The sequence below is a fragment of the Ursus maritimus genome, unplaced genomic scaffold (assembly GCF_017311325.1).
Source record: "Ursus maritimus isolate PB19 unplaced genomic scaffold, ASM1731132v1 scaffold_10, whole genome shotgun sequence".
In the NCBI taxonomy this organism is placed as follows: Eukaryota; Metazoa; Chordata; class Mammalia; order Carnivora; family Ursidae; genus Ursus; species Ursus maritimus.
Window position 1 is genome coordinate 10,966,756 of NW_024423344.1, and position 27,980 is coordinate 10,994,735.

Below are 27,980 nucleotides of genomic sequence, written 5' to 3' on the forward strand. Positions count from 1 at the left end.
CTATATTGAACGCAATAGTCCTTCATACCTCAGGAGACCGAGCACATTCAGTATGTCCACAGAATGAGCACATAGCCAACACTCCAGCATCTATAGACTGACTCAACACACAGATTCCGGGGACTCGGGAGCTCAGCCTACCGCGGGGGCGGGGCAGGAGGCAGGAGGCAGGAATCCCCACTACTCTGTGCACTGTGGCCCGTGGTCCACCTGCAGGAGAAGCACGCCGAGGCAAAGAGATGAAATCCACGGTGGAGTCACAAAGGCTTTATGGAAAAGTGCCCTGATGATCAGTGGAATTTCCACATGGAAAAGGGATCCAGGGAGAGCAGCGAACATGCAGGGTATGGTGTGGAGAAAAAAAAAGAAAAGAAAAGAAAAGTTAAGAAAACAAGCCGGGAGACCGTGGTGGGTAACTGACTCCACACCGGGGTCGGCCTGGGAGCGGAGGTCCGAAGTCAGCACCGCCCGCACACCCCTGGACCCCAGGCCGGGAGAGCCGGGGAGACGGACGCGCCTCCCCCCATCGGTCCGCGGAGGTGTGGGGTCTCTCGCGCGCGGGGGTTTGCTCCCCTCTCCCCAGAGGCCAGGCCCAGCGCCCCCGGGCCGACCGTCCCCACCCCGGCCCGGCGGTGTCGGCCAGGCGGGGGCGGGCCCGGCCCGGGGTGTGGAGCGGCGGACCCGAGGGGGATGAGTAACCCTCGGCGGCGAGCAGGCGCGGCCGGCCCGGAGCGTGCCAAGTTCCAGCCCGACGCGAGCTGGGTCCGGAGCGTCCGGGGTCGTGCCCGAGGCCCGGGCGGGGCGGGCGGCCGCACCCAGGGCGGATAAAAGGGCGGCGCGGCGCGGGACCCGCTTTCTCTACGCCGGGCCTGCGGCGCTGCTGGCGGGCGGGCACCTGCCGCGGGAGCCAGGGGAGAGAGGCCGAGGGCGCCGCGGGCAGGGGCATGGCGGAGGTGGCGCGCGCGCCGGCCGCCCGGCCGAGCCTGACCTCCATCTCGTCGGGGGAGCTGCGCAGCCTGTGGACGTGCGACTGCGAGCTGGCCCTGCTGCCGCTGGCACAGCTGCTGCGCCTGCAGCCCGGCGCCTTCCAGCTGCGCGGCGACCAGCTCGTGGTGTCCGGCCCCGGGGGACCCGCGGCGGCGCGCGGTGGCTTCAATGTCTTCGGCGACGGCCGCGTGCGCCTCGACGGGCAGCTCTACCGCCTCAGCGGCTACATCAAGAGGTGGGTGGCCTCGCCAGGTCCCCGCAGAGGCCTCCACCTCGCTGTCGTTCCTGGGAGCCCCGGGTGGCCCGGCTTCCCACCACCCTGTCCCCCCTCTCCTCGTGCCCCCCCGCCGGGACCCCACCCCCGCCTTTCCTGCCACTTCTAGGTTTGTCTCATTGCTAACGTCACTTGGAGGTGCACGGCTCCCCCAGCCCTGGCCTTTTCTGCCCTTTGCACTGACATCTTGCAGCTGCAGCTTGAAGCCGCCCAGGAGGGCATCAGGGCAGGCGCGTGGTGTAGGGCTGGGTGGGGAGCTCGTAACCGGCGGGTGATTTTCCCTTTCTGGGCCCTTAACTGGGTCAGATGAGCTCAAATGGAGACACACACTTCAGGGGGTGTTTGCAGAGGAGAGACTCAATGCCCTGGCTTTGGATTTGTGGGGAGGGGAGAGGCTGCTCAATTCTGTGTATTACTGGCTTGATCCAGTGAGGAGACCCAGTGGAAAAGCGTGCAAAAGTTCAAAGTTTCCCATCTTTGGCCTGCCTTAGCTTTCAAAAAAAAAAAAGAAACAAACCATGGCTGAGAAAGGAACAAAGCCAGGTATGAAGTCCACCTCAGGGCCATGTGGGCTGTGATGTGGGGAGGCGAGTTCTGGGAAGATAAGTGCAATGAGTGTAGCTTCCAGGATCCTGGTGCAGAGCTGGCCCTAAACTTAATTTGATGGCGAGTGCCCAGGATGCTTAGCTGTTGTGGCCAAAGTGTCAGAAGCATTTCTTAGCAAACTTGCAGCCAGCAGGCCATAGTCCATCTGAAGCAGGCTTTGATCATCATGGGATAAAGGAAGAGGGAGCTTCGTGCTTGATTCTACATGGCCTCATACCTTCCAGAGGTCATCCTGTACTTGTGTGTGTGCTGGGGGGTGGGGGTGGGTGTTATGCTTGTGCTGTGGAACTGAGCTTTGGGAAGTGGGCAACGCAGTCTAGAGTTTGAATCAGAGATGTGTAAGCTGGCCAGCTATGAAGATATAAAGCCTTCGCTACCGGGAACGACAGAAGCACTGTGGCTCACTGTAGGTGGGATGGAACCAAGAAGGGCAAGCAAACAAAATGAGATATTTAAAACGCTGTCTTCAAGGCTGCCGGGAAAAACATTGCTTTTCCACACAAAGATAGTGAGGGCTTTGAATGCCTGAAAAACCATTCTGCAGCAAGAACTTCTCCCTTTCTTAGTGAATTGAATATTATAACCCATAAGTAGGGGACTATGGACTATGGGAGGAACTGAGTTAGAAATCACATTTGCACAGAATAAAAAAAGGTAACCATTGTATTTGAGAACAGACTATGAAAAATTAAAATGTCCAAAATTAATTGAAGCCATAGGTTAGGCTTTTGACAGAGCCAGCTCCCTCAATCTTAGCAAGCAGTGTGGCAAAATTTAAAATGATGTCGAAGTCTGGTTATTAAACTCTTGCTTTGAACACCTCCTACACAAAAGCCTATTAAACAGCAGTGGTCCCCTGGCAGTTTATAGTCCAAAATAAACAATGACCAGCCCAGAATGCAGTGAGGATGCAACAACAAGGTTCTCATTGTCAAAGCAGTTGAGTGAGGGCCTTTGGACCCTGGGACATAAGGAGCATCTGAGAATAATTTGGGTGATAGAAAGAACGATCTGTCTTTCTCGCAGGGGACATGCTGTGGCAGGGGAAGCAGGCTTTTATGGGTTGGGTGTGCAGTCCTGAAGGACGAACCTGATCTGGACGGAGAGAGCCTTCTGGAAAGGGAGGGAAGACTGGGTTGTGGGCAGCAGTGAGAGGTTTTGTCTTCATGGATCAGAAAGTGGGCGCACAGTCAGAATGCACACATCCAAGTTGCCTCCTCAGATTTGCCAAATTTACAAAGTTGTCTTTGGCTTTGGGGATAGCATACAGCTTCCTCTCTCAGAACATTACTCCAAAGCAGTGATTCATTTCCTTCCTCCCTCCCTTCCTTCCTTCCTTCCTTCCTTCCTTCCTTCCTTCCTTCCTTCCTTCCTTCCTTCCTTCCGTAAACTTTGGCCAGTTTTACTAAAGAAAAACTGCATGATTTACTTTTTACTAGTCTGTTCTGGCACAATTCTAAAGATCACAGAATCACCTGGATCAGTGATAGCCAGCGTGCGTTATTTACTTTCAGCCTGCTGTGCCCAATTCCACATTATTGCCACTGCTGTGCTGGACAGCAGTTTTGGCCAACAGGGCATAGTACTCTATTGCAGACTTCCTCCAGGTGGGGCAGTTGTTGAGGCGGACCAGTTTCGCTTTGCTTTGCCAGTCATCACAGTCGGCTTATACCCCAGCATGTACTTCCCGCTTTTCATGTCCAGTTAGGACCTGGAGTTGATGGACTCCAGCAACTTTTTCATCTTCTCTTCAGCCACCATATTCCCACCGTAGGTGTGGGATGTCCTCCAACCAACAGCAGCTGCCAAGATGGCCAAGGAATGAGAAAGGCAAGCAATGATTCTTACGCATTTTAGACTAATAGAGCTTTTGAGGATTTATGTAGACCATCTCCCCAGAGGTGTGTGTATGCACACACACACACACACACACACACTAATGTTGCTGACCGTCCACGTAGTTTATGAGATTCTTGGATCCAGGTTAAGGATCCTTGCTCCATTAATTAACTTAGTTCTTTTTTTTCCCATTCAACAACTATTTTTGGTGTGGGTAAGCTTACAGTGTAAGCAGGATTTCCTTTTTGAGGCCTCAGAAATGCATGCTGTGTATTTCATGAGGCCCTTTCCCCAGGAAAAGGCTTAGGGCTATGACCCTGGCATTCACGCGGTTCACTCATTCAGACAATAAGAGCAGGACAGAGAGGGTGGTTCCGCTTACTGGGGTGTGTCCTCTGATACTTAAACGTTTTTGAAATTCATGCCTACTCAGTAAACCTGAGGGAACGAGAGCCTTCTGGAAAAACCGATTCTAAATTGCCGGGAATGAATGGTAAGCTCTTTCTTGTTGTTTTTTTCTTTCACGCTCAGAATTGCCATCTGTGTTACGGACAAGCCCTGCTCGGGCTACCAGGTGTAAATAACCAGGAACGCACACACGTTTTTTCCTGTCACGGGATGCAGCCTCTTAGTGAGACGTAATGGCACGTGTTTGGCAAATAGGAACGCCACCCTTCTTTCCAGAAGTCCCTGAGCACGAAGGAGGCTGTTCGGGTGATAAACAGAAGTGTGTTGTAATAATGGCGGCACTAATGTTCGCTCAAATACCAGGAACGGCACAAAATAGTTCACAACACTGACCTCCCAAAAGCTTACAAAGTTGGCACTCTTGGTGTTTCCCTTCTTTGTCCAGGTGAGGAAATCAGGACTCAGATTAAATAACTTAGCTAAGCGAGGTGCTGGTGAGTAGTAGAACCAGGCCTGTGTGGCCTTGGCCAGCTGTAAGCCTCTGCGCTCAGCCAGCAGCCCCGAAGCTGAAAGGATTCTGGCTTCCTGTAGACAGCAGCAGCTTTCTCAGAAGTCTCCCGAATCAACAGAGAAATCACTGGAATTACAGCAGACAGTAAGCATCTTATATAATCAGGTGAAAAGAGGAAGTAAATCCCGCGGCCTGGAGGAAGCCACTAAAAGCAGACATGTGTGCTGCTCCTGGCCACAGGCGACCAGCTGGTAGATGGGGACAGGGACACCCGCCCGGAGGTCAGCCACCTGGGGCAGGAGGCGCAGGGGGCAGTGGGGAGACACAGGGGCCCAGGGGAGGTGGAGTCGGGGCTGGGGCCTGGGGAGGTCTCGCCCCCACCTGCCCCGGGAAGTGTCAGGCTGTGTCTGCGGGCCCAGGCTCAGCTCTCTGGGGTGACCCTGACTGGAGGCGGGAGGTGTAGAAGCAATCGTGGCCCCATCTGCGGTGTGCAGCACTCGGGGGCTCCCGTCGTGTCCCTGCGACTGGTCCTCTGCCTTGATCCTGGTGTCTTGAGTCTCGGATTTGGTGACCCGCCCAGGACAGCAGCCCGTCACTAGGACATGTAAGGATAGTGATGAACTAATCATCCTTTATGTGTTGAGCTCTGATTTGCATGAAATGCAGTCTAGAATCAATGTGGACGAGCCCGGGGGCCAGGACCAGACTGCCTTGGTTTGAATCCTGGTTCTGCTGTTTAGTAGCTGAAGGACTTGGGAGATGTCTTAATCCCTGTGACTCAGTCTCCTCAGCGTATAATGGAAATAATAGTACCAACAACCTTATAGGGTTGTTGTTCAGAATTTAAATGTATGAGGTCCTGAATGCAGTTACTGGCACATATCGATCGCTTGACCAATGTTAGCCGAGAATATTATTAAGCAGCCCCGTAAGCCAAGTGCCTCACACACATTATCCAATCCGTTAGCCACCTGATGGGGTACATTTTGTTAGCCAGATTTTACAGGTGAGGAGACTAATCTCAGCAAAGCTAAAAACAAAAACAAAAACAAAAACAAACTTGCTGAGGTCACAGAGACAGAAATCGAACCCAGATCTGATGATTCAAAAGCCACGTGCCATTACTGGCTTCCTTCCTCAGGAGCCTTGCTCTGGACCTCCAGCCACGCTCTGGTCCGCTTCTTCCTCTCAGCTCACCTGGTCCTTGTCAGATGCCCGCCTGCAGGCCCGAGCGCGGCCACCGCACAGTCCCCATGGCTCAGCTACCCCGTGACTCCTGCGGGGGACGCCTTCCTCCTGCGTTGGCCTACCCAATGGTGCGACGTTTGGCCTGACAGAACAATCCCTCTTGTGTGTCTCAGCTCAGTAAATGGTTCTAACGCCAGACCCCTCTTGCTTTGCTCTTTCTTATTTAAATAACCAGAACATAAGCCAGTGGCCCTCTAACACCTGAATGCCTTTCTCAGGACATTTGTGTTTGAATCATTAACTCGTTTGTAAGCCTCTGAATGGCAGGGACCATGTCTTTGGATCAGTGCTTCTCAAACTTGAAATAAGCACGCAGTTCTCCTGGGGATCTTATTAAAACACAGCTTTTAGGTTGAATAAAACCAGGGAGGAGCCCAGGACTCCTCAGTTGTACCAGTTCCTGGGCGATGCCAGTGCTGATGGCCCAGTGATCACGCTTTCAGCAACCAGGTTTTACCAGTCTATCATTTTATATTGACATGGTGCATTTTCTTATGTCTTTCTAATAGACTAGATGCTCCTTGAGAGCCAGACTCTTTCCTTTTGCTTTTCTGTATCCGCAGTGCCCAGTGCATGGGCTTCGTGTTTATTGCATGAATAAATGGGTGCATGAAGCATCATTTCTGCCCCACGACGGGGGTGGGGTGGGGGGCATGTACTGAGCATCAAGAACGAATGAATGAATGAGTAGATGAACATGTGTGTCCTTGATTCGAATCACCAGACAGTAAGGTGATAAATCAGAAAATTTTGCTTAATTTCCCTAGAGTTGGGGCAGAGGGAGGGGAGGAAGTGAGAGAAAAGGAACTGCATGACAGCTCAGGCTGAGGCCCCACATCAAGCTGTCACGTTAACCCTGGAAGCACAGCAGGGCCATCCTGCTTGCTCCCAAGGGCGGGGTGCTTTTGCGTAGTGTCACAGCAAAGGATTATGGAAGTTATAAGCAGTTTCTGGACCTTCTACATAAGGACTGTTCCAAATGTGTTCCTCTTTTTCTGGGCTCCACGCTCCATAGTTTTTTAAATGAACGCACACACAGACACACAGACACACATGCACACACACCCTCAGACAGAAGCCATAGGTTTGAATTCTTACTGGCCTCTGAGCATTAAATTCCCGGAGCCAAGGGAGATTTGGCACAGCTTTGCAGATGGTGCCAGAAATGATGTGAAACCAGAAGGAACCCCCAGAGTAAGGTAGGCATCTCAGAGGGGAATGATCTGATCTCTCGACCACTCCGGATTTGCTAGAAGCAAAAATACAGTGTTCTTTCTTGGTCTCATCTTCCAGGCATTGCTTTCCTTAAGCTTTGCTTTAGCCTTCCGAACTGAAAAATGGAGGAAGGGAATTTAAGCAAGGAAGGAGTAACTCTTGCTCATGTATTTTTCAGATGCTCCTGTTGTGCTTTTTCCTGGTCACTCAGAGGAACACAGCCCTGCTTGTGTGTCACAAGTCTATAGAACTTTACCCTGCGGCCAGCAGAGTTGGCCAGGATTAAAGATACTAACCATGTTTGTTGAGCAGCTACTATGGGCCCAAGTACACACGTCTCTATTGCTTGTGCTGCCTTGAGTCCTCGCACAGAAGGAGATCCTGTTCTATCCCTTCTACAGATGAAGGCACAAGTTGAGACGGGTGAAGTAACTCACTCAAGGTCACAGTGAGTTGTGGCTTTGCAGCTGAGGTCACACAGCCAGTCAATTAGGGCATGAATTAGATCTTCTTATTTCGAGTCACTGTGCATTACGTCACATTGGTCTGCCTTTCAATCTTTGGATTGAAGCCAGGCATAGAAAGTTTCAGCCTAGAAGCATTTTGGGGCCAGGGTAAACGCAATGAAGACATGAGAGTTTAAAGGAGCTATCTTAGACCCTTTGCCTTTCATCCTTAATAACTTCAGCAAATATAATAAACATCCAGCACACAAGAAGCAGTATTTGCATTAGTAATTCAGAAATACGCATGATTAAAGTTGAAATAACTAGTCCCTAATGTAGTCTGGTAAGGCTCATCTTAAGACAAAACCAGTGAACGAATGTCAGATACTTAAATACCTGTGAGACTTCACAACCAGGTCCTCAGTCTTTTTGTATTTTAGTGACTTACATATCCGAATTTTCTAACGGTGAACTCCAAAGGAATGCTCACATTCATTAATTTCACTGGAATTTCAAGGTGTTTAACAATTGTACCATCACTGGGAGGCTGAGAATGATGAATTAAGAAGGTATTTCTTATTTGTGACCCGGTTTAAGTAGAGTTCATGAAGTAGGGATCTTGCTACAATCTCTTGTCTGTAAATTCTGTTACAGACCTCTCATATAAATAGCAGCATTTTCACACATCTGTGGCGTCGTGATAACTGACATGCTCTGTGGTGATGTTTATAGCCCCGTTAAGATCTTAAAAGTGCCTCTAAATCATCAAAGGAAGATTAAATTATGTTGAGCATAGTTTTATTATTCAGGGCATCTTATTAAATTCAGACTCCAGAAAGAATGACTCCTGTATAGGTTATGCATTCAACTCAGTGTGTGGCCATCCGGAAGCCCCCCGCCTCCACTGGCCCGGTCCCCCTTCTCTGATCACGAGAACCAACAGCTCTCGGAGCCCCAAAGCATTCCACAAAACCTTCCACAGTATTCTGGGGGACACTGATTATTTTCCCAACCAGTGGTCATTTCTAAATTGAGATTTTCATCCTTTTCCTATAAGCTGTGGATTCATCAGAATAAAATCGATGGTCCCTCCGACTGGATGTTGATTGGTCTCGAAGGCAGAGGCAAGTGCTGCACTGTCATTTGCAAGATCAGAATAGTAACTGGGATGGTAGATTTTCCAGACGTGCTCTGTATCAATGCCTTGTGCACGCCCTCGAGAATGACCCTCAGACCATGGATAGTGACAGATCAAAGGAGTCACCCTGAGGAAAATATGAAATGTTTAAATGACTATAAATTAACTCCATGGTAAACAAGGCAGGAGAATAGGAAAATCTGCCTTGGATGGGTCACAGGTGGCACCTGACTCTACCCCATCATCACGCATCTATCTTGCTGATATTTACTCCAGTCGGACTTGTCCTTTTCTTCTTCCGTGGCTACAAGGGTTTTCTTCCTTTTTTCTTCCTCGGCGCCTCTGCCCACCCCCCCTGCAACCACGGACCTTACTGGCTCTCTGCAGCTTCTGCCAGGCCACTCTTGTCTGCCCAAGCCAGGCCCTGGACAGTTGAGGAGATGATGGCAGAGGGCTGGGAGGACACAGGGGACCCCTGTACTGCCACCCTCTATCCCAGCCCCACCTCGCAGGCCCTGAGCCCCTCCTGTGTGATAAAGCATGTGTGACGCTTACCTGGTACCCAGCACATGATCAGTGCCCAGCGACTGCTGTTGAATGAATGAATGAATGAATGAGAGCAAATGAACTCCGAAAATGGTAATTCCCTTTCTCCCTCCTTCTCTTTTGCTTCCTTTTTTAGTGCCTTTGGCAGTTGGCCAATTGGGATAAAAAAGAACAGGAATGTTCTCTCCCTGCTGATACGGACCATGAGGGCCACTCCCCTTCAGGTGCCCCACCTCTCCCCATTCTCACTGGGCACTGTGCTGCTCACAGCACAGGTGAGGATGAGGGCAGGAGCGGGACCATGGAAGAACCATACAAAATTCCTGGTCTGCATTATCTTCCGCAGTCCACTCCCTTGTCATTCCTGCTGGTCCCCCACCCCTTCTCCCCGACTCCTGCCCCCCTCATCCCTCACCTGAATGTCAACACCTGCACCCCCTTCCCTCCCCTGAAACACACCAGCCCTGTATCCCCTTCCCTACCCCAGGACAAGCCCCCTGACCACCCCCGGTGCCCTTGGCATGGGAAGCAGAGACTACATGAAAAGCCTGGTGAAATACAAGGCAGGAAGTGTTTTAGAGTCTCCATCAGGGGTCAGGTTTTAAAAGCTCTCGCAATCAGGTCTGACAATCCCAGGAAAAAGATAATGATACAGATTTCTAAGAAACCAAGCTGGGAGACAGACAAACTGAAGCTGTGTTTTTCTGCCTCGGGGGTAGATATTTTCCCCATGTGCTCGCAAACCATGCCCAGGTCCAGGTCTCGTGCGCCGGCCCCTCTGAGTGGGTTGTGGGAAGCCGGGTGGGGCGGGAGGCTGAGAGGACGGCGTAGTTGCAGCTCCCTGCAGCGGAGATCCCTCCAAGGTTGTAATTTTCCTGTCTGGCACCGGACAGACGACAAGCCAGAGAGAAACACTGGCGCTGTCTCTGCCCGTGACTAGATGTAAGAAGCAAACACACGCAGCACAGCAAAAGCAGCCCGTGCTGTCAGCCAGGGCAGCCGTTCACCTCATGCAGGTGCACACAGCTGTGCCTCTCAATGGGGAACCAGGTCTGTGTCAAGGAGGGATTGTGGCAGGCGCATCGCCCAGCCTGCTGGATTCCATTCTGCCTGCCTACATCCATGTGCTGTCTGAGCTTGGGTGTGGACAGGAAATTAGCCATCTTCTTGAGGGGAGCCGATTTGCGCTTCCATCTATCTTTTTTATCAACGATGCAGGTAGAAAGACTACTTGGAAAAGTCGTAGAATAGGGAAGAAAGCTGGCACGCTGGATGACAGAGTCAAAAAGCAAAAAAGAACTCCCCAGGCTGAAATAATGAATGAAAACCAAGGAGGCTAAAATGAATAGGGTCGTGGACAAAAGTCCAACGTCAGTGTGCTCTTTTTTTCCCCTTCATTGCACAAAGCTCAGGATTAGGGAGATAGGAATTAGTTCATATGAATATTGGTTGAGTTTGTCATCTACGGAGGGCCTGGGATCTTATTTTGGGATTAAAGAAGGAAAGAGGGGAGGAGAAGAAAAGGAAAATTTTCATACCCACCAGTTTGGCAGGATGACTGGAGAAGACCCAGCTTCTCTCACTCTTTGAGTGTAATTCCTTCTCAATCTGGAGAGACACAGAGCTCTTACTGCTTCAAATTAACTCTTAAAGCCCAGAAGATAGATGGTACTGGCCATGATCTTATGAAAATTGCCCCTGAGAGCCAAGCAATGGTGCCAGGCCACCCCAAAGATCAGGACCACCTTTGGTTTGTGTCCCGATTGCTCATCTGACTAGGGAGGGGATTTATTTCTATGGTACAAAATATGACTGCCTCCATAGGACACATTTTAGGGGACTTCTCTCACGAGATCTGTGGATGTGGCAGGCACCTGTCCAAGACATCCCCTTCCTGACCTAGATGGAGGGGTAGATTACATTTGCAATTATCTCTGCTTTTTTCCTAGATATGTGGAACTGACCAACTACTGTGATTATAAAGACTACAGGGAAACTATCCTGAGCAAACCAATGCTGTTCTTTGTGAATGTACAGACCAAAAAAGACACCTCGAAAGGTAGGTATAAAAATATTTTTGGTTGGATTCTGCCTCCTGGGGCTGTGGGCTGTGGCACACTAATGAGGCAGAAGTTGTGCATGGAGTAAGCAGGGTGGGTGTCAGCTGTGACAAGGTCGGGAGCGAGGAAGAGCCTGGAGCCAGGAGCCTGGAGTTAGACGATCTGAAGCACAGCCCAAGCCTGCAGAACCTCTCCGTGATCTGATGGCAGAAGCCCTCTGTCTCCAGGTTTTGTCTTCACTTCCTGTCTACGCAGGAAGTGCTATCGCGTTCTGAGTCTGCAGGGTTTGTAAAAATGGCTGGAATGATGGTGATGATCTATAATACTGTCCACCACATACTGATTGCTTCCATATGTGAAGTGTACTCCCGTGTCATTAATTGACACAACAGCCTTGTAGGGCTTTCATCCAAATGGGAACATTTTTGAGCATGAAAGTAGGTACTATTAATAATTATGCTAGGACTGAGGTATAAACGGGCACTGACCCAGGGGAGCTAAGATGCATAGTCATCCTACGTATGAGGTGCTTATACCCATTTTATAGATAAGGAAACTAAGGTAAAGAAATAAATAGCAGCTGTAGATGCTTTTATGTTTCATGCTATGGCCTTCAAATTTCAATTTTAGGGGTATCTCTTTATCGTTTCTTCCAAGAAATCCAATTAACTGCTAACAACTCTATTAACTCCAGTTCCGATATGAAAATATCTCCGTTTTCCCTTCTTCCTGCTCCATGTTATGTCGGGGAAAGTCACAGGCATCATGCTCTGTGATAGAGGTAGAATTTCTTAGTTCTCCTTCTAAATAGCATTCTTAAAATGAGTCCAAGGTAATAAGAAACGATCTACAGATTCTAAATAGACTTTCTCAAACATTCATTCTCATTCAGATTCGTGGAGCTGATTCTCTGTTCATGTCATTCAGAATCATTCAGATTCTCTGCTCACTTGGTAGTTCAGTCACAGTGCTCTCTCGGCAGGAGGGGCTGGGAACACAACACAAGGTAACAAGCCATGCTTGTTAGAGCATCTGAGCCCCTGATGCTATTTGGCTTGATGATGACCGGAAAGCTGGAGAGTTCTCCAGGAGTGTAATTCACAGACATCAAGTACACCTCCTGCGTCGAACTCTCAGGAGGAATCTTAAGAAAGAATAAGAGACCTCTCCATTTTAGTATTTTAATGAAAGTGCGGGGAATGGTACAGGAGGTATTTGTGGATTTGCGGGTGGCCTACAAAAGGTACACAGTTGTATGACAGCTGTCGTGGAAGCGGGTACAGAAACCCAGTGCTGTGTAGTTGTGAGGAAAGCCATGAACTAAAGAGCTCCTATGATACAGAAGCTTAAGATGGTCAAGTTTAAATTATGAAAATTATAAGTAAGGTAACACGTCCAACCTTGCTGCTAAATGGCACTTTTGTGCAAATTAGAAAAAAGCCACCAGTGACTCAACACAATTCACTAATCTTTTGCAGAAGTTTGTCATAATAACTGTACAAATGGTGTCTGTGAATGTCAATGGCATCCTCTAGAGTTGTGCAGTGCACAACCTGCCCAACCAGCACAATTGTGGAATGTGGTAGCCCTTAGTATCTAAGGAACCTAAAGATCTTAGTTTGGTTTGTGTGAAAGTTAATTCACGGTATCAAATAGCTTGCTTGCTTTGTTAATCTGTTATCTCAAAGAGCATATAAGGTAATTTATATTTAAAGTGCCCCCCAAAAATGGTAATTTGGGAGAAAGGAAACAGGGATAGAAAAAATAAGATGGATAAGGTTAGTGCAAAAGTTAGCTCAAAATATATTCCTCAGGGTTGTAAGACTCATTACCGGTGGACCACAGGTTTGGCTCTCAAAGCCTATGCAAAATGTTCAGTTCTCAAAATCACATAATGGCTAGTCCATGGCCTTTAAACAGAGAGTGACCACCTATGTTACGTGTCTGTCTAGAGAGTGCACTTGGCTAATTAAGGTCATGGAGCTTGATTCTGGGGACCGGAAAAGTTAAGAAACTGTTGGTTTATAATAGTTCAAATTTCCTGGTGAACAAACAACCTTCTCTTTGCTTAGATTGTATAGAATCAGACAGAATTGGACATAAGGAATTAAAAAAAAGAAAGAAAAAAGAATCCCAAATCAAACCACCACCTCCACCAACAAAACAACTGTCTGCCAGGGCGGCGACGTGGTGTTAGTTAGACCATGGGAAGGACTTCTGCTGGGGACTGTGTTGGGGTGGGACCTGGTGGGGACTCAGTCTCAAGTTGTCTTGATCCTTAAAACCCTAGACTAGCCCTTTGGCAGAAGGCATGCCGGGTCTTTGGGGAAGGATGGGGAGAGATGGGTGATGGGGGGAGAAGGCACGGGGCAGCCTCCTTCCCTGGACTTGGCTGATGTTGCTTTGCAGATAAGGAAATGTTGGTGAGAGCCAAGTCGCTGTTTATCCAGCAAGGCTGTTTTGGCCATGCCTTGGGACACACACCCTGGGACTTGGTTCTCATCTGTGATCATTAGGGTGACAAAGTGCACTTGGGGGAGCTGATTTTCTTTTTTTTCTTTTTTTTTAAATTATTTTTTTATTATATTATGTTAGTCACCGTACAGTACATCCCTGGTTTTTGATGTAAAGTTCGATGATTCATTAGTCGTGTATAACACCCAGTGCACCATGCAACACGTGCCCTCCTTACTACCCATCACCAGCCTATCCCATTCCCCCACCCCCCTCCCCTCTGAAGCCCTCAGTTTGTTTCTCAGAGTCCACAGTCTCTCATGCTTCATGGGGGAGCTGATTTTCTAACCAGCTGTTACAGTATCCCAGAGCTTCCTTCACATTTACAAAATTGTCAGGAACATTTGTAGAAATCCGGTTACGCTTTGCAGGGAGGATCTGAGGGAACCCAAGGGAAGTTACAAATGAATAACATCTCCAAATAAGGTGGGAATCACTGCTTTATCAAATGCTAAGAAGTAGGTTTTTGTCACACATGCGCACTTCCATTTGAATTTTGCTTCCTAACGTCTAGAAAGAACATATGCATTTCTTGTGAACACAAGGCACCCCAAAATAAGAAGACAGATAGAGCAAGGGATGGACATGGTCATCTCCTCGGTGATTGGAGAAAGCTACCGGCTTCAGGTAAGCTTTGGTCAATCTGAATCCAGGGCTGCTAACCACATAGAAAGGGGTCTGTGCATTTCATGCAAGTACGAGTCCCCAGAGCTTAATTATAAGCAGACACACAGATTTTCTATTGTTTCATTATCACTACCAGTAAAATGAACTTGGTTTCTAGCAACTGATCTAGAAACAATAAATGTCAATTTAACCAAGAAGTTCAAGGGCTTCAGAAGGCGAGGATGCAAATGCAGAGGTTTGTTTTAAAAAACAAAAGCCAACTGTTAGAAAATATTTGTCAGAATGAAAAAGAAATAAGGGGTGTGCTACCTTGGATATTTGGGCCATTGTTAACTCAATGGTATAATTCTATAATAATATACAATTCTGTAATATAACATTGTAGTTATATCCATGACATTAATTAAATGCTTCTCTCTCTTTCAGTTTGACTTTCAAGAGGCAGTAAAAAATTTTTTCCCTCCAGGAAATGAGGTGGTTAATGGAGAAAATTTGAGCTTTGTGTATGAATTCAAAGCTGATGCATTATTTGATTTCTTCTATTGGTTTGGGCTCAGCAATTCCACTGTAAAGGTGAAAGGAAAAGTTCTGAATTTGTCAAGTACAAGTCCAGAAAAGAAGGAGACAATTAAATTATTTCTGGAAAAAATGAGTGAACCTTTAATCCGAAGGAGCAGTTTCTCTGACCGAAAATTCAGCGTAACTTCCAGAGGTATGTTAAAAATTCTCAAGTACCCGAGGAAGGTAGTTAAATAGATGGGTAGAATAATATCACGGGAGTGGAAAGTCAATTAACTGAAAAAGAAAGGCCCCTTGGTAAAGGGGAAATACGATATCACATAATTCAGAAAGTAAGAAGCAAGAAATGTTTACTACCAAGAAGAAATACGGTGACTTTTCTTTTTAGGCTCCTTAAAGTTTTCTGACACAGCAGTTACAGTGTGCAACAAACCCAGAATATAATTTTAAAATATATTATTCATTTAAATATGTATTACTCCTCATTTAAATATTAACAATAATTTAAATATTAGGAAGGAATGATGCTTTCCTGCTGGGCACATTCAAGGCAACAGATGTTAACAGAGGATGTCGGCTGGGGGGAGGGGGAGGACTATGCATGGTCAAGACATCGATCTTTAAAAATATTGAAAGGGTTCTCCAGAGTTTATAAGACCACAAAAGAACAAATCTTAAGAACCCTTTACCTAACAGGTTTTATTTATTTATTTATTTGTTTGTTTATTTATTTATTTTTTAAAGATTTTATTTATTTATTCGACGGAGATAAAGACAGCCAGCGAGAGAGGGAACACAAGCAGGGGGAGTGGGAGAGGAAGAAGCAGGCTCATAGGGGAAAAGCCTGATGTGGGGCTCGATCCCAGATGGCCGGGATCACGCTCTGAGCCGAAGGCAGCCGCTTAACCACTGTGCCACCCAGGCGCCCCTACCTAACAGGTTTTAATCTAGATTTCACTATCCAGTGCCTCCTCCCTCCCCAGCAGCTGGTGAGACTTTTCAGTCAGCTTGTGGCTAAGACAGATGACATCTGTCAAGTCTTGTCTGGGTTTGTCTTCTGCTGAGCCCACTCTCCTGCCCCGTGCTAGTCTGGGCAGGAAGGCAACTTCCTTGCACCAGGCCTCTTGCTGCTAATTGCGTGAAGAAAAGACACAAAGAAAGACAAACACAATCACACCAGTCTCTATGAACCTGCACTGTAAAATATGTTCAGATGTAAAAAAGCAGAGTCTTCATAATGAAAGTTGCCTTTTTCCAAAGTTTATAGCAAACATGCTTACTCGTAAGTATTTCCGATCCTGGAAGGGCCTCCCACTCCCGGGCATTCATACACGCTCTCCCTCAACCTCCTACTCCAGCCCGTGGAAAAGCCCATGGTCCCTGTCCTGCTGGTAGACAAAGAGCCAGAAAAAACCGTTCGGCTTTTTGAGTTTTTCTGAGGAAGTCAGGAGTCTCTACTAATTATTGAAATGGTTACGTTGTGTGCTGTGTGAGTTTTAAGGCCCTGCTGGTTTTTTTTGTTTTTGTTTTTCCAGTGATGATAATAATGTGCCTTGTCATTCTTCTCAGGTTCAATAGATGAAGTTTTCAACTGCAGCCTGTCACCCAGATCATCTCTGACAGAGGCTCTTTTGGCAGAATTGCCATTTCCAAGTGTTCTGGAATCTGAAGAGACACCCGACCAGTTTATCTGATTGGATTGAACACACTGTGGTCACTGCTACCCGCCAGGCCTGTGCAAGGGCAGAAGGCTGAGGGGAGGCGAGAGGCGGTGGGAGGCGGGCACTTGCACCTGCTTGTCAACCCTCTGCTCCCACAGAAGCCTCCTGTCTTGCATTTCCTGGGCGACACCCTGGCAGGCCCCATGCAGCGGACTTCAGGAGGGGAGGGCTTTGGCCTGGTGGCCTGGAGGGGTATCCTCTCCTTTTAACCCTTCTCCAAAGAGGCAGAGGGAGCAGCAGAGTCCTGCCACCCTGAATGCTTTGCTTAGTACCCCGGCATCCTGGGAGCTCCTCTGTCAGCCTTTGAGTGCCAATTCTCGATACTGCGTAAATCAATGCCCCCCTGCTTGGGACCTCCTTGTCTGAACCCAAACCCAGCAAGCAGGTGGTTAGCAGTGCTATTTTCTTGCAAACGTGGCTGATAAGAAGCCTGGGACATCTTTCATTGGAAGGCAAGTATGTTTCTCATCCTTAGGAGGAATGTTCTAGGTAAGAAGTGCTGGAGGATTGGCCAGGTTGAGAGGACAGTAACCTTGCCACCCACTGCCTGCAATTCGAGCTCCCTTGCCCATCTCTCTCATCAAAGTGGCCTGTGTAGAAAGAGGCCATGTGATGTGGTACCAAACGTAATAGGGGAAGGATAAGGTACATGGCAGCGTCCTCTTTCGGAAGCACATTAAGTCAGTTAGGTACTTTAAATAAGCTTTTAGCCATCCTAACACTAAAAGCAAAATAGAAGAAAGCTATAACATTACCATAATACATTGTTACATCAATACATTTTTCATCTCATAGCTACAATGTAGTTCTTCAAAAAGAAAAAAAATTCTATTTGCATAAAAAACCTGCATGAACGAGTCACTACATATGCTTACAATGAGGAAGATTTATGGGTCCTGAGTATAATTTTTCTATCCTTTTTAAACAGTTTCCTGTATTATACATTTTGATAGCACCACTGATTGTCCCTTCATTTATATTGATATGTTGGGTACTCTGTTAGTGCAATTAAAACTTTTCTTAGCATTCAACATGGAATCAATTAAATTTGTGACCAAGTGCGCATGTGTGATCTTTCCATTGTGCCTTGCGGGTGGTATAGTGTCCTTATAACTTACTAAGGACAATAAGAATTGTGGTTTTTACAGCTACTTTCTCAAGAAGAGCTTTTTGAAGAACGGGTCTCTGAAGCATTTGCAGAAAAGAAAAAGAATTTGATAACTGATCTCTCACAAAAGGAAACAAAGTTCCTTAATAACAGAAGAGGCTAACCATTTGCTATTCAACTCAGTGCAAAATGAAGAATGTTGACAATAAAATAAGTTTTATACCAGTGCAAACAAACCTTAGCTGGATATCAAATATTAAATGCTTCCTAAAGGAAATAGGGACTCTGTTCACATAAGTTGACAGAGAAGATTTTCTTAAAAATAGCTGAACTGAGAAAAACCATCAGGAATCACTCCGAGAATGGACTAAAAGGTCTGGAAGGTTTCTTTTATAATTCAAACCTTTTTGTTGTTGTTGTTGAATTAAAAGCAATTTTCATTTAATACATTCACCCATTCGGTATTCACTCAGCAAAGTTTTATGAACCCCTTCCAGGGGAATATACATTGTGCTAATGTAATTACTAGCCTGGGTCACGAAGAAGTGCTAGTGGGCAATCTTTAAACTTGGTGAAAAGTCTACCGGGACAGATCTTTCTGGGTCAAGGAGGCTTCAATCTGGGTATAACTGCAGCCTCATTCAGATATTTTAACAGTTCAAGATCAAGGGAAATCTATAGGACAACAATGATCTAGGCAAGTCATCCTTCATTCAAGTCATCCATTCATTCAAGTCATCCATTCATTCAAGTCATCCATTCATTCAGGTCATCCATTCATTCAAGTCATCCATTCAACACGTGTGATTGAGTGGCTACCCTGCGTATCGCGCTCAGGTGGGGGCTGGGACACAAGGGTGTCTAAAGCACAGCCCTGGCTTTCAGGGAGCGTCCAGTCTTAGAAGACAGGTGTGCAAGCTAAGAAGAACAATAAAATAAGTGCTATGAGAGAAGTTCAAAAAAGAGAACATCTAAAACACTTAGGGATCCGGTTTGGGAGGTAAAATTAATGACGTAAAACTGTAAAACTAAGTTTTAAAACAAATACGTGAGGACCGATTGATCCAGTGATTGATTTATTGAAGCTCTCAGTCCAAGAGTCACCTTGGAGGCTATTAATTTATTCCAACAAGAATGCAAATCCAGACATTATCTACAGAGTGAAGGAGGTTTTTTCTCATTACCTCATGGTTATAGTTTGATTTTTGGCTAAAGGATAACATTGCCCAACGTGATTGCCTACCTTAATTATCAGCTCGAATGTGAATGTCTTTTTACTCTTTCAAATCCCCAATCTATCTTCAAAGAGCCAAGTTATGCCCCTATTTAAGAAATTCAAAAGAATATGCATCTAGTTCTGAAGGGAGTTTCTAAAGAATTTCAGAAATGCTTTAAGCAACGGCAGTGTCATTAGAATAAATTATTACTTTGAAGCAGAGAACATTCATTTGGACGGGTAAATGCTGGTATAACAGATTTAAAAAGAGTGTTCACACTTGATATTCACTACTTGAATACACTTGAAAGAGCCAACAGTGTAAAGCCTTAGTAATTACCCAATGGCTGGCCTGGCCCACTTAACCTCTCAAGAGTTCAAAGAAGAGGAACGCACAAGAACCAGGGAGGGCGGAGGGAGGCGATGTTTATACTGGATTGACAAGGTTTTGATAGAATCAACAGTCTGGACTTGCTGCTATGGTTTTATTTGGATAAAATGCGAGTAAGTTTGGCAAGTGGCACATTAGAAGCAGGGCTTAGAATCTGCCCATTAGAGTGGACTGTCCTAACAAAATAGAGAACATTGTAGAATTTTCTTTTCTGGATGTAAAAAGATGGCAATCATTCTTGACTACTTAACAGCTCCTCCGAGTGGCATTTAGGAATTTGGTGACTTCAGAAAGATCTGGACCTGTGATGGCTAATTTTATGTGTCAATTTGTCTGGGCCATGGTGTCCAAACATTATTCTTGATATTTCTAGAAGAGTATTTTTGGATGAGACTAATATTTAAGCTAGTGGACTTTAAGTAAAACAGAATTGCCCCCTTGCCCCCTGCAATATCAGTGCACCTCTCCAATCAATTGAAGGCCTGAATAGAACAAAAGACTGACCTCCCCTGAGCAACAGAAGATCTGCACAGGTGGCCTTCAAACTTGAACTGCAATGTCTGCTCTGCCCTGGGCCCACCACCCACTGGCCTCCTTTGCAGATTTTGGACTTGTCAGGCTGCACAACTGTGTAAGCCAATTCCTTAGAATGAAATAAGTCTCTCTCTCTAGACACACACACACACACACACACACACACACACACTCACTCTATTGGTTTGTTTCTCTAGGAAACCCTGAATAATAGACTCCATCACAGAAATTGAGAAAATATTTTATGAATTTATCAATCAGCTAAAACAAAGGAGAAAAAGCAGTATGATTTTTTTAAACATGAAGACACTTGAATAAAAGCATTGCATATTACTTAGTAATAGAAAGGCTTCTGCCCAAATGTACCAAGCCAGAGAAACTTGACTCAGTATACCCATATGCGAAGTTCTTGGGGAACACTGGAGATCATCTGTGACATCTCCCGGGTTTTTGGAGGCAGTCCCCTGCCGAATCTTTTACACATCCTTTGTTGGCTTGCTCTTTGAATTCTCCTATCAACTAATTTCCCATTCTCCTTCTCATTCAGAGACACCCTTGCCTGTCGTATTTCCTGGAGCAGAGCTTCTCCGAGTTGAATGTGCCTAGGAATCTCTTGGAGGTCTTGCTACGCTGCAGACTCTAACTCAGTAGGTCTGCCTTCTAACAAGCTCCTCTCCTGGGTGATGCAGAGGCTGCTGGTCCTCGGACCAGGCTCTGGATCCGCGTGTCTCAAACTTTACGAATCATCTGGGGATCTTGTTAGAAAAGCAGAATCTCAGGCCCCGCCTGACTTCCTGAGTCAGAACCCGTGTTTTCAAGATGCCCAGGTGTTGGTGGGCACGCTCATTTTGACGAGGAGCACGTCTGTCTTCTCCAGGTCTGGGCCCCATCTGCTCTTTCCACAGCAGCGGGCAAGCTCCATCTCTCTCCCTGCTTCTTAGCCCTGGCCTATGAACTTGGTGCCGCCTCTCTCATTTGGGTATTAACTCTCTAGGTGACCTACTCCCTCTCCTCCAGCTGGAAACTTCCTTCTGCTTCACAGCCAAAAGCTCGGTGTTCTGTCCCTGCTGCCCTCTGCCTCTACCACCCACCTGTCACTACTCCTTCACATCATGTTCCCTCTGTGTGTATGTGTATGTGTGTACGTATGTGGGAAGAAATTTATTATCACAATTTAAATTGGAAACGACCATTTAACATTTAGCCCATTCAATACAACTACTCTCAAATTGTTTGTTGACCAATTTGAAACTCTGTAAAAGGCATATTAGTAACCGGCACATCTTAATTGCTGAATGGTGAGCTTTTCCTGGGAGGTGATAGGGCTGATCTTGCTTCTCTTTCCCCTGGACAAAGAGGTCAGGATTTGTGCAAGCTTCTTCTTCTTTTTTTTTTTTTTTAAGATTTTATTTATTTATTTGGCAGAGAGAGACAGCCAGAGAGAGAGGGAACACAAGCAGGGGGAGTGGGAGAGGAAGAAGCAGGCTCCCAGCGGAGAAGCCTGATGTGGGGCTCGATCCCAGAACGTCGGGATCACGCCCTGAGCCGAAGGCAGACACCTAACGACTGTGCCACCCAGGCGCCCCTTGTGCAAGCTTCTGAGCTGATCCCTTCGCTCCGTTGCTGTAACCCACTCCAAGGAATGCTCCTCCCGCTCATGGGAAGCCCAACTTCCCAGCACGGCCCACGTGGCCTTTGCCTCAGTGTTCCTCAGCAAACCCCGTCACTCTTTCCAGTGTGGCAATCCCGTGCTGTCCCCTGCCTCCTGGGCCTTTGCTCCGCCTGGTGGCAGCTCTCCCTCTGCCCCTGGTTGCCTCCTAGGCATCCTTGAGAACTCAGCTTGGGCATTTCCTGTTCTAGGACCAGCTCCCCAAGCTCCCATAATATCCAGGGCATCGCCCTTAATGTCATCATGCAGCTCGTTTTCAGGGCCCAGACAGTGTTTGTGGAGGGAAAGAAGAAAGGAAAAAAAAAAATCATCTTAATCATTGAAAGGGGTTGCCTCAAGCAACCCAAATTCAGAGGCAGGAATAGTGCTATACTGGTCGTGATAAAATGGACTTGTACCAAAAATCCATTTTGAAGCGGGAATGAAAGACTATAAAAAGAATGAAGCTCAGAATAGCAGTAAGACAAAAGAGCAATACCTTAGGTTTATGCGGCTTTATAATTTATAAATTATTGTAAGAATTATTCATTATTCATCTTTACAGCCCGGTGAGGCAGGCACTGGTATACTCATTTTACGGATAAATTGGGGCTCAGAGAAGTATCTGCTTGATCCCAAGGGCTCCAGGTAGAAAGTACAGAGATCTCCCAGCTCCCGATTCGGTGCGTAGGCCACAATTTCACAGCTTGCCTAAGAGGAGACAAATGTAAGATATTAATAAGAATTCACTTTCAAAATTCTATAGACTCCCTGCTCTGTTTTAAAAAAATATTTTTCTTAAATTATGCTATGCTAATTAGCTCTGCCATTTTCAGACAGTAATCTGTTATTGGGTGTGATATTCCTCATTTAGATGCCACTACTAAATCCTAATTTAGACTCATTCCTTTTAATAATATCGACAGAACTCTATACCTTCTCTGTGCTCCACCACCATTCACAGCTATAAAATTTGAGAGTCTAGAATGTGTTATATGTGTTGCATCATATGGATAAAAATTCTGCTTTAGTTCTTCATTTTTAAGCAATACCTTGCTTATGCACTTGGGATGCTTGCTTTGATGACTATTCTGTGTCCTTTGATAAACTCCTTTTTTAAAACATCACCTTCACGGAAGGTCCTACTTTCGAATAACCCCTTTGCAGAGAAGGAATGGTTGTAAATTGCTTTCTGAATATGTTGCCAGCAGTCTGTAATGAGTACTTCCTCTCTTTTCTTTGCACCCAGGTGGCTAATAGCTGTGTCCTAGCCTGGAAGCATTCAGATTTACTAAGCGCCTACTATGTGTCAAACTACCGAGGTCGTTGCCAAGCATATGAAGACAAAAGACCCTCCAAATGCTGGGAAAACTGTAACACACACGGGGACGGGGAGAAAGACAGCTGAGTCTGTGGGGATAGAACAATTAAGTTGACAATCACAAAACACAATGGTTCCTGCCAGAAACCTCCCCTGGGGAGAAAGGTGTCGCACACATCCCTGCTCACTCTTGTTTCCTTCTTAATGAAAAGATCTAGGACAGCTTTGCCCACAGTCACTTAAGTTGAAAGTTACGAAGAGATGAAAATTTGCAGTTGCAAATCTGACAATACTACTTTCTTCTCAACCTACTCCCCCGATAGACAAGACAATGCTCAGGAAAGCTCACTTCGAGAACTATATGAATACGCGAAAGTAAGTATCCATTTTACTGGAAACACATCTCTGCTTTCCGCACCGCGTCCCCCAGCCTGCCTGATGAAGCTCGCTCTCCACCTCCCGCACCTGTCCGCCCCCAGCTGAGCTGCGGGAAGTGACCTGCGTCTCCATGGCAACGCGTCACAAAGCAACCGAGCGCAGCTCGCAGCACCCAGTCCAGCAGGAGCAGAGGGCACCGCCACGGCCTCTTTTGAGCAAGAATGGCACAGCCTGGGCCCGAGGTCGCGTGCCCCTCTCCAAGCGGCCACAAGATTCAGCCAAGTAAGGCTGCGGACCCTGCGGGTCAGCGGGGGATGGGCTTTTTCCTGGGAATGCGGTACACTAAAACAAAGGCTGCTTCGGTCTGCAAGGGTGTTTGCCTCCCTCTTCCGGGTGGGACTCAATTCATGGAGAGTCTGGGAGTCAGAGAGAGTGAGGTGTTCATGACCTTGTCCCTCCTACAGCCCTTCTACAGCCCTTCGCCATATTTCTGCAGATCCTTTCCCTAAACCGCGCAGGTGTTTTTAAACACCCTCCACGAAGTGCCTAGGAGGTTACAGGAGAAGGGAGGGAATAGTGCCTTTCCAGGAGAACAATGTCCAAGACAAAGAAGGTACAGAGGTCAAACGCTCTGAAGACAGCAGACCCAGCAGAGACCCGTCCCCATGCCGAATGTAGGGAACAGCACAGAAGGCGTGGAGGTGCAGCATGCGGGGCGCCTAAGCGGATCTGCGGAGACTGCATCCCCCCACGTGGTTGTAGCAGAGGCTGGGAACTTGGCCTTCAGCTGCCACTTTACCTAACCTTTGCTGATTTCTCTTTCAACGTGATTTTGCATTTAACAGGGGTAGAGCTTTTAATGCTAATTTTGCATGCAAATGCAGCAGGTTTACAAAGTCAGCTTTTTTTGTCCATGGAGGGAGAGCCATTCTAGCTGTGATGCTAGTGGCATGATTACTGTGTAGTCAGCTCCATCCTGGCCTCTCTCATGGCGGTAATAACTCACCACAGCCCTCTAGCTGGGTAATTGTGATTCCATGGTGGCTACAGGGCGGTGGAAACTGTTCACCTGTGAATTCTCTAGAATTGTAGACCCACCAGCATGAATGAAATGCATATTTTCATTCCATTCATCGCTTTGTAAAATTAAGGATAGAAAATGAAAATACTTAATTCGTACACAATATATTGAAAACTCGCTGTTTCTGTATGATAACAAGGCAAAAAAGAGAGGCGGGGGGGGTGGGGTGGGGGAGAACCTCCTTCCCAGGATTCCCCCACTGCATTCCTTTCGAATCTCCTCCTCTCTTTCCAGCCACCTGTCTTGGTTTCTTCCGCTGTCTCCTCTCCCCCTTCTTGTCTGGGGGATGTGAGAGTCCTCCAAGATCTATCCGTCTAGGTTTACATCTGCGTGGTGGCCGTATCCTACCGAGGGCTTCAAGCCTACGGAAACATGCCGATGGCTTTCTAATCTTCTCTCTCACTCACTCCTAATTTTCAAACCTAAGTATCCAACCGATTACCAGACAGTTTCATTTGGATGTCACAGAAGGGCCTTGAACTAATATGTACAAAATTACACTCCTTGTCCTCCCAGACTTTGGAGGCTGTTAGGAGGGTGCCAGCTGCTCGAGGGAGAAGGGAGGGCAGCTTCGTTGACATCTCACTTTGATCAGCAAGGCTCATCGATTCTGCCCCCAAAGTTCCCCTTCCTGTGGGTGAGTTTGACTCTTCGTGCCCAGTCTTGGGGCTCTACGAGGCGCTCTCTGCCACTCCGTCTTCCATTGCTAGAAGTGTCACTCTCCAAAAGGTGGGACTGAGGTGTCACTGCCTAGCTTTGATCCAAAAATAAGATGACGTGGACAATGACTACCATGGGCTGCTTGCTACTGAACCGTTACTGGATACGGGCTTGTAATTGCTGTATCAGGTTGAAGGACCGCCCTTAATAACCATGGACTGGCGGCTTGGAACAAAGGAAACTTATTGTCTCACATTCTGCAGGCCAGAAGCCCAGAATGAAGGTGCTGGCCTGGCTGCACTCCCAGCAGTAGCTCGGGGGCAGAACCCTTTCTTGCCCCTTGCATCTTCTGGGGGCCTCCTCACGGTAGTCTGTGCCTCCACGGTCACATCGCCTACTCTCCTGTGTGAACTCTCCCTCCGCCTCTCATGAGGACAGCAAAATGGCATGTGGGGCCCACCAATAATCCAGCATGATCTGCTCATCTCGCGATCCTTAACTGCATCTGCACAGGCCCTTTTTCCTTCTTTGGTACCAGTCGCAGGTTCTGGGGTTTGGATGTGGTGTATCTTTTGGGTTCCCGTTCAGCCCACTCTAAATGCTTGCATTTGCCATCCCCTTTAATCCTCCCAACCACAAGGCAAACCTAGAATTATCAGGTACTGTTCATACCTGCCCATCTGTTGGGCTATTATGGAGGATAAAGCAAGATTCCCTACGTGCAAACACTCTGTAAAGGGTAATATAATATGCGCGTGCTCGTTACTATTTTATAATATTTTCAAAACCTCAGAATAAATTTTCATAACTGTGAATATCTCCAAGGATAATAGAGCGCCAGGGTAGAGCGGGGGAAACCAGGCCTCGCTGACCTGCCACTGGCCACGTCTTCCTCTGCCTCGCTCACATTGGGCCACTTGCCGGGTCGCAGACTCATAGCTCATGCCCCTTCCTCCGAAAAATGCTACACTCCGCGTCCTCCTGTGGTCCCTGTCCAACCCCGACTTCAAGTCCCAGCTCAGATGTTACCTATTCTATGAAGTACCTCCTGGACCCACCCTCGACACCCCTTCTCTCATCCACCCAGAAAGAATGACACCTTCCTTGGGAGCTCCCACGGCACATGGCCCAGCAGCACATCTCTAAGTTTGTGCTCACTGGGTATTTGCTGTCTCCTCTACTCACCTGGGAGTTCCCCAAGCCCAGGACAGAATCTCTATGTCCTCGGGCCCAGCAGGGGGCTTGGTTCACTGGAGGGGTTCAGGACTTCACTGCAGAAAGAACAGAAAATGAGAGAAGGTAGAAACAGGAAGACAGAATCCTGGGAGAGGTGGACACAGGGTTACAGGGAAAAACACTGAGACACTTACCGAGAATGTATGCAAAGGCAAGTGGTGGCACATTCTAGAAACACGTGTTTAGAATATAATGATTATAGACTTTGAAGTTATTATTTGTGTTAAGGAAGAGGATCAATTCTAATCACATTGTATTTTCAGAAGCTGTGTCAATGGAAATAGGAAGCATAGACTCAGACCTGACGTAAGAAATGTTTAGTAAGAAAAGTCATTAAACAAAAAATTGTAGGAAGATGTACTGGAAATTACGCATCTCATCATTTTAGTCATCCAAGCGGGTTAGAATTAGGGAGAGGGAGGTCCACTTGCTGTCAGGTCCTAGAGGCAGCTGGGCATGGCCTCTCCTGCACCTGATGCCTTCTGGAATAGGATCTTAGCAATAGGAGGCTGCCAGCCCCCAGTCTGTCCTCAGAAAGGGGACAGGCCACAGACAGGGACACGCAGAGGTATATCTGGCTTGTCTGTGGTTGATGGGGAGATGTCACCTGGACACTGTGTTACCAGGGGTTTTGAGGCATGTGTGGGCCTAGCAGGACGTTGGCCTGGCCGGGGTTAGTGTTGTTTGCTTTAGGAAAAAGAGGGGGCAATGATGTGTGCTCTCTGTGCAGAGGGTCTTTCCTGAGCCTTGCAAGAGTTGCACTTCGAGGTTCAAATCAGGCTAAGCGAAGTTTTCTTTTAAGCTCAGCTCTGCCTCCCAATTTCTTCCCACTTACTTGTCCATACTTGGAATTCTCTGAACAAAGAACATTTAATTCTACAATTGGAACAAAATGCTTGAAAGCACGAAGTGACTCCCACTAAAGCAGCGGCGTCAGACCAGAACGTCATTTCTCGCCGAGTGGGATCAGGGCGAGGACACCCGGAGTGCGTGTGAGCAGAGGCACGGAGTGGAGCCTGCAGGGGCTAGACTTTTGTTAGACGGGGGAGGCTGCTGGAGGCGAATCCCCACCAGCGGGAAGGCGGTGGGGACACTGTCACGGGTGAGCATGTCCAGCTGCCTGGCTGCACCCAAGGGCCTGTTCAATCGGAAACAAGAGCTGGTTGAGAGATGGGGAGATGAAACAGGAAGAAGTACACACACAGCAAAAACTATATGCTAGGCAGTGCATGCAGATTTTAGGGTTATTTGGAAACTGAAGACGTATTCGAGAAGAATACTTTCTAGCAATTATATTTACGATGCACGAGTGGGGACATCACAGGCAACGAGGAGGCTCCAGTGAGTGCTAGACCCCGACCGCAGTGTGTTCAGACATTAAAGGGGACCCTTTCAACCCAGTCCCAGTGAAATGTAAATAGGTGAATTGGCCAGGAAGGAAGAATCAGAGGACGACTGAGTTAAATTTAAAACCTTTACTCCCAAGGAGTGTGGTGGTACTATGGGAGGTTGGAGCAGATGAATTCTGCTGTTGTGAGCATGTATACCGTGGTTAATTCTCTGTCCCCGTGCTCCTGGGCCCAGCCAGCAGCATTTGCCCTAGGTGATCCCTCCTCCCCGCCTCCTGGAAACCCCTCCCTCCTGCGGCCTTCGGGGCACCACATGCCCTGGTGTTCCTCTGCCCTTGCTGACGGCTCTTCTAGGCCTCCTCCTCTGATTCTCCTTCCCCAAACCCTTTTTTTTTTTTT

At 47.3% G+C, this 27,980-nt stretch overlaps 2 protein-coding genes and 1 long non-coding RNA gene across 7 annotated transcripts in view; all 3 read left to right on the plus strand.

Annotated features, from left to right (window-relative positions):
- Nucleotides 1-873: 873 nt before the first annotated feature.
- MEDAG (mesenteric estrogen dependent adipogenesis) lies at nucleotides 874-17,718 on the plus strand. Its single transcript, XM_040621920.1, has 5 exons — nucleotides 874-1,222; nucleotides 11,168-11,277; nucleotides 14,307-14,419; nucleotides 14,846-15,131; nucleotides 16,508-17,718. The coding sequence occupies exons 1-5, from the start codon at nucleotides 945-947 to the stop codon at nucleotides 16,630-16,632; spliced, it is 912 nt and encodes a 303-aa protein (XP_040477854.1). The 5' UTR covers nucleotides 874-944; the 3' UTR covers nucleotides 16,633-17,718.
- On the plus strand, nucleotides 5,002-7,388 carry LOC103664339. Its single transcript, XR_569001.1, has 2 exons — nucleotides 5,002-5,941; nucleotides 7,267-7,388. It is a non-coding gene; the product is annotated as an uncharacterized LOC103664339 (long non-coding RNA).
- Nucleotides 17,719-19,572: 1,854 nt separating the features above from the next.
- Nucleotides 19,573-27,980, plus strand: part of TEX26 (testis expressed 26) — a 35,897-nt gene continuing 27,489 nt past the window's right edge. The window contains exons 1-3 of one of the 5 annotated variants that reach the window (XM_008692202.2): nucleotides 19,573-20,555; nucleotides 22,806-23,252; nucleotides 23,357-23,537. In XM_008692202.2, the coding sequence (XP_008690424.1) occupies nucleotides 23,477-23,537 (61 nt within the window). In that variant the 5' untranslated portion in view covers nucleotides 19,573-20,555; nucleotides 22,806-23,252; nucleotides 23,357-23,476. Of the gene's footprint in view, nucleotides 20,556-20,582; nucleotides 20,786-22,805; nucleotides 23,538-27,316; nucleotides 27,335-27,980 lie in introns of those variants that run through there. The other 4 variants (XM_008692200.2, XM_008692204.2, XM_008692201.2 and 1 more) reach the window with 4 other exon arrangements.

What these genes read in the sequence shown, in the direction of transcription:
- MEDAG (XM_040621920.1), top strand. Translation starts at nt 945, where the DNA reads ATGGCGGAGGTGGCGCGCGCGCCGGCCGCCCGGCCGAGCCTGACCTCC. An exon ending in CAAAAAAGACACCTCGAAAG is followed by an intron (nt 11,278 to 14,306) that starts GTAGGTATAAAA and finishes CCTAACGTCTAG; the next exon opens with AAAGAACATATGCATTTCTT. An exon ending in GAGAAAGCTACCGGCTTCAG is followed by an intron (nt 14,420 to 14,845) that starts GTAAGCTTTGGT and finishes TCTCTCTTTCAG; the next exon opens with TTTGACTTTCAAGAGGCAGT.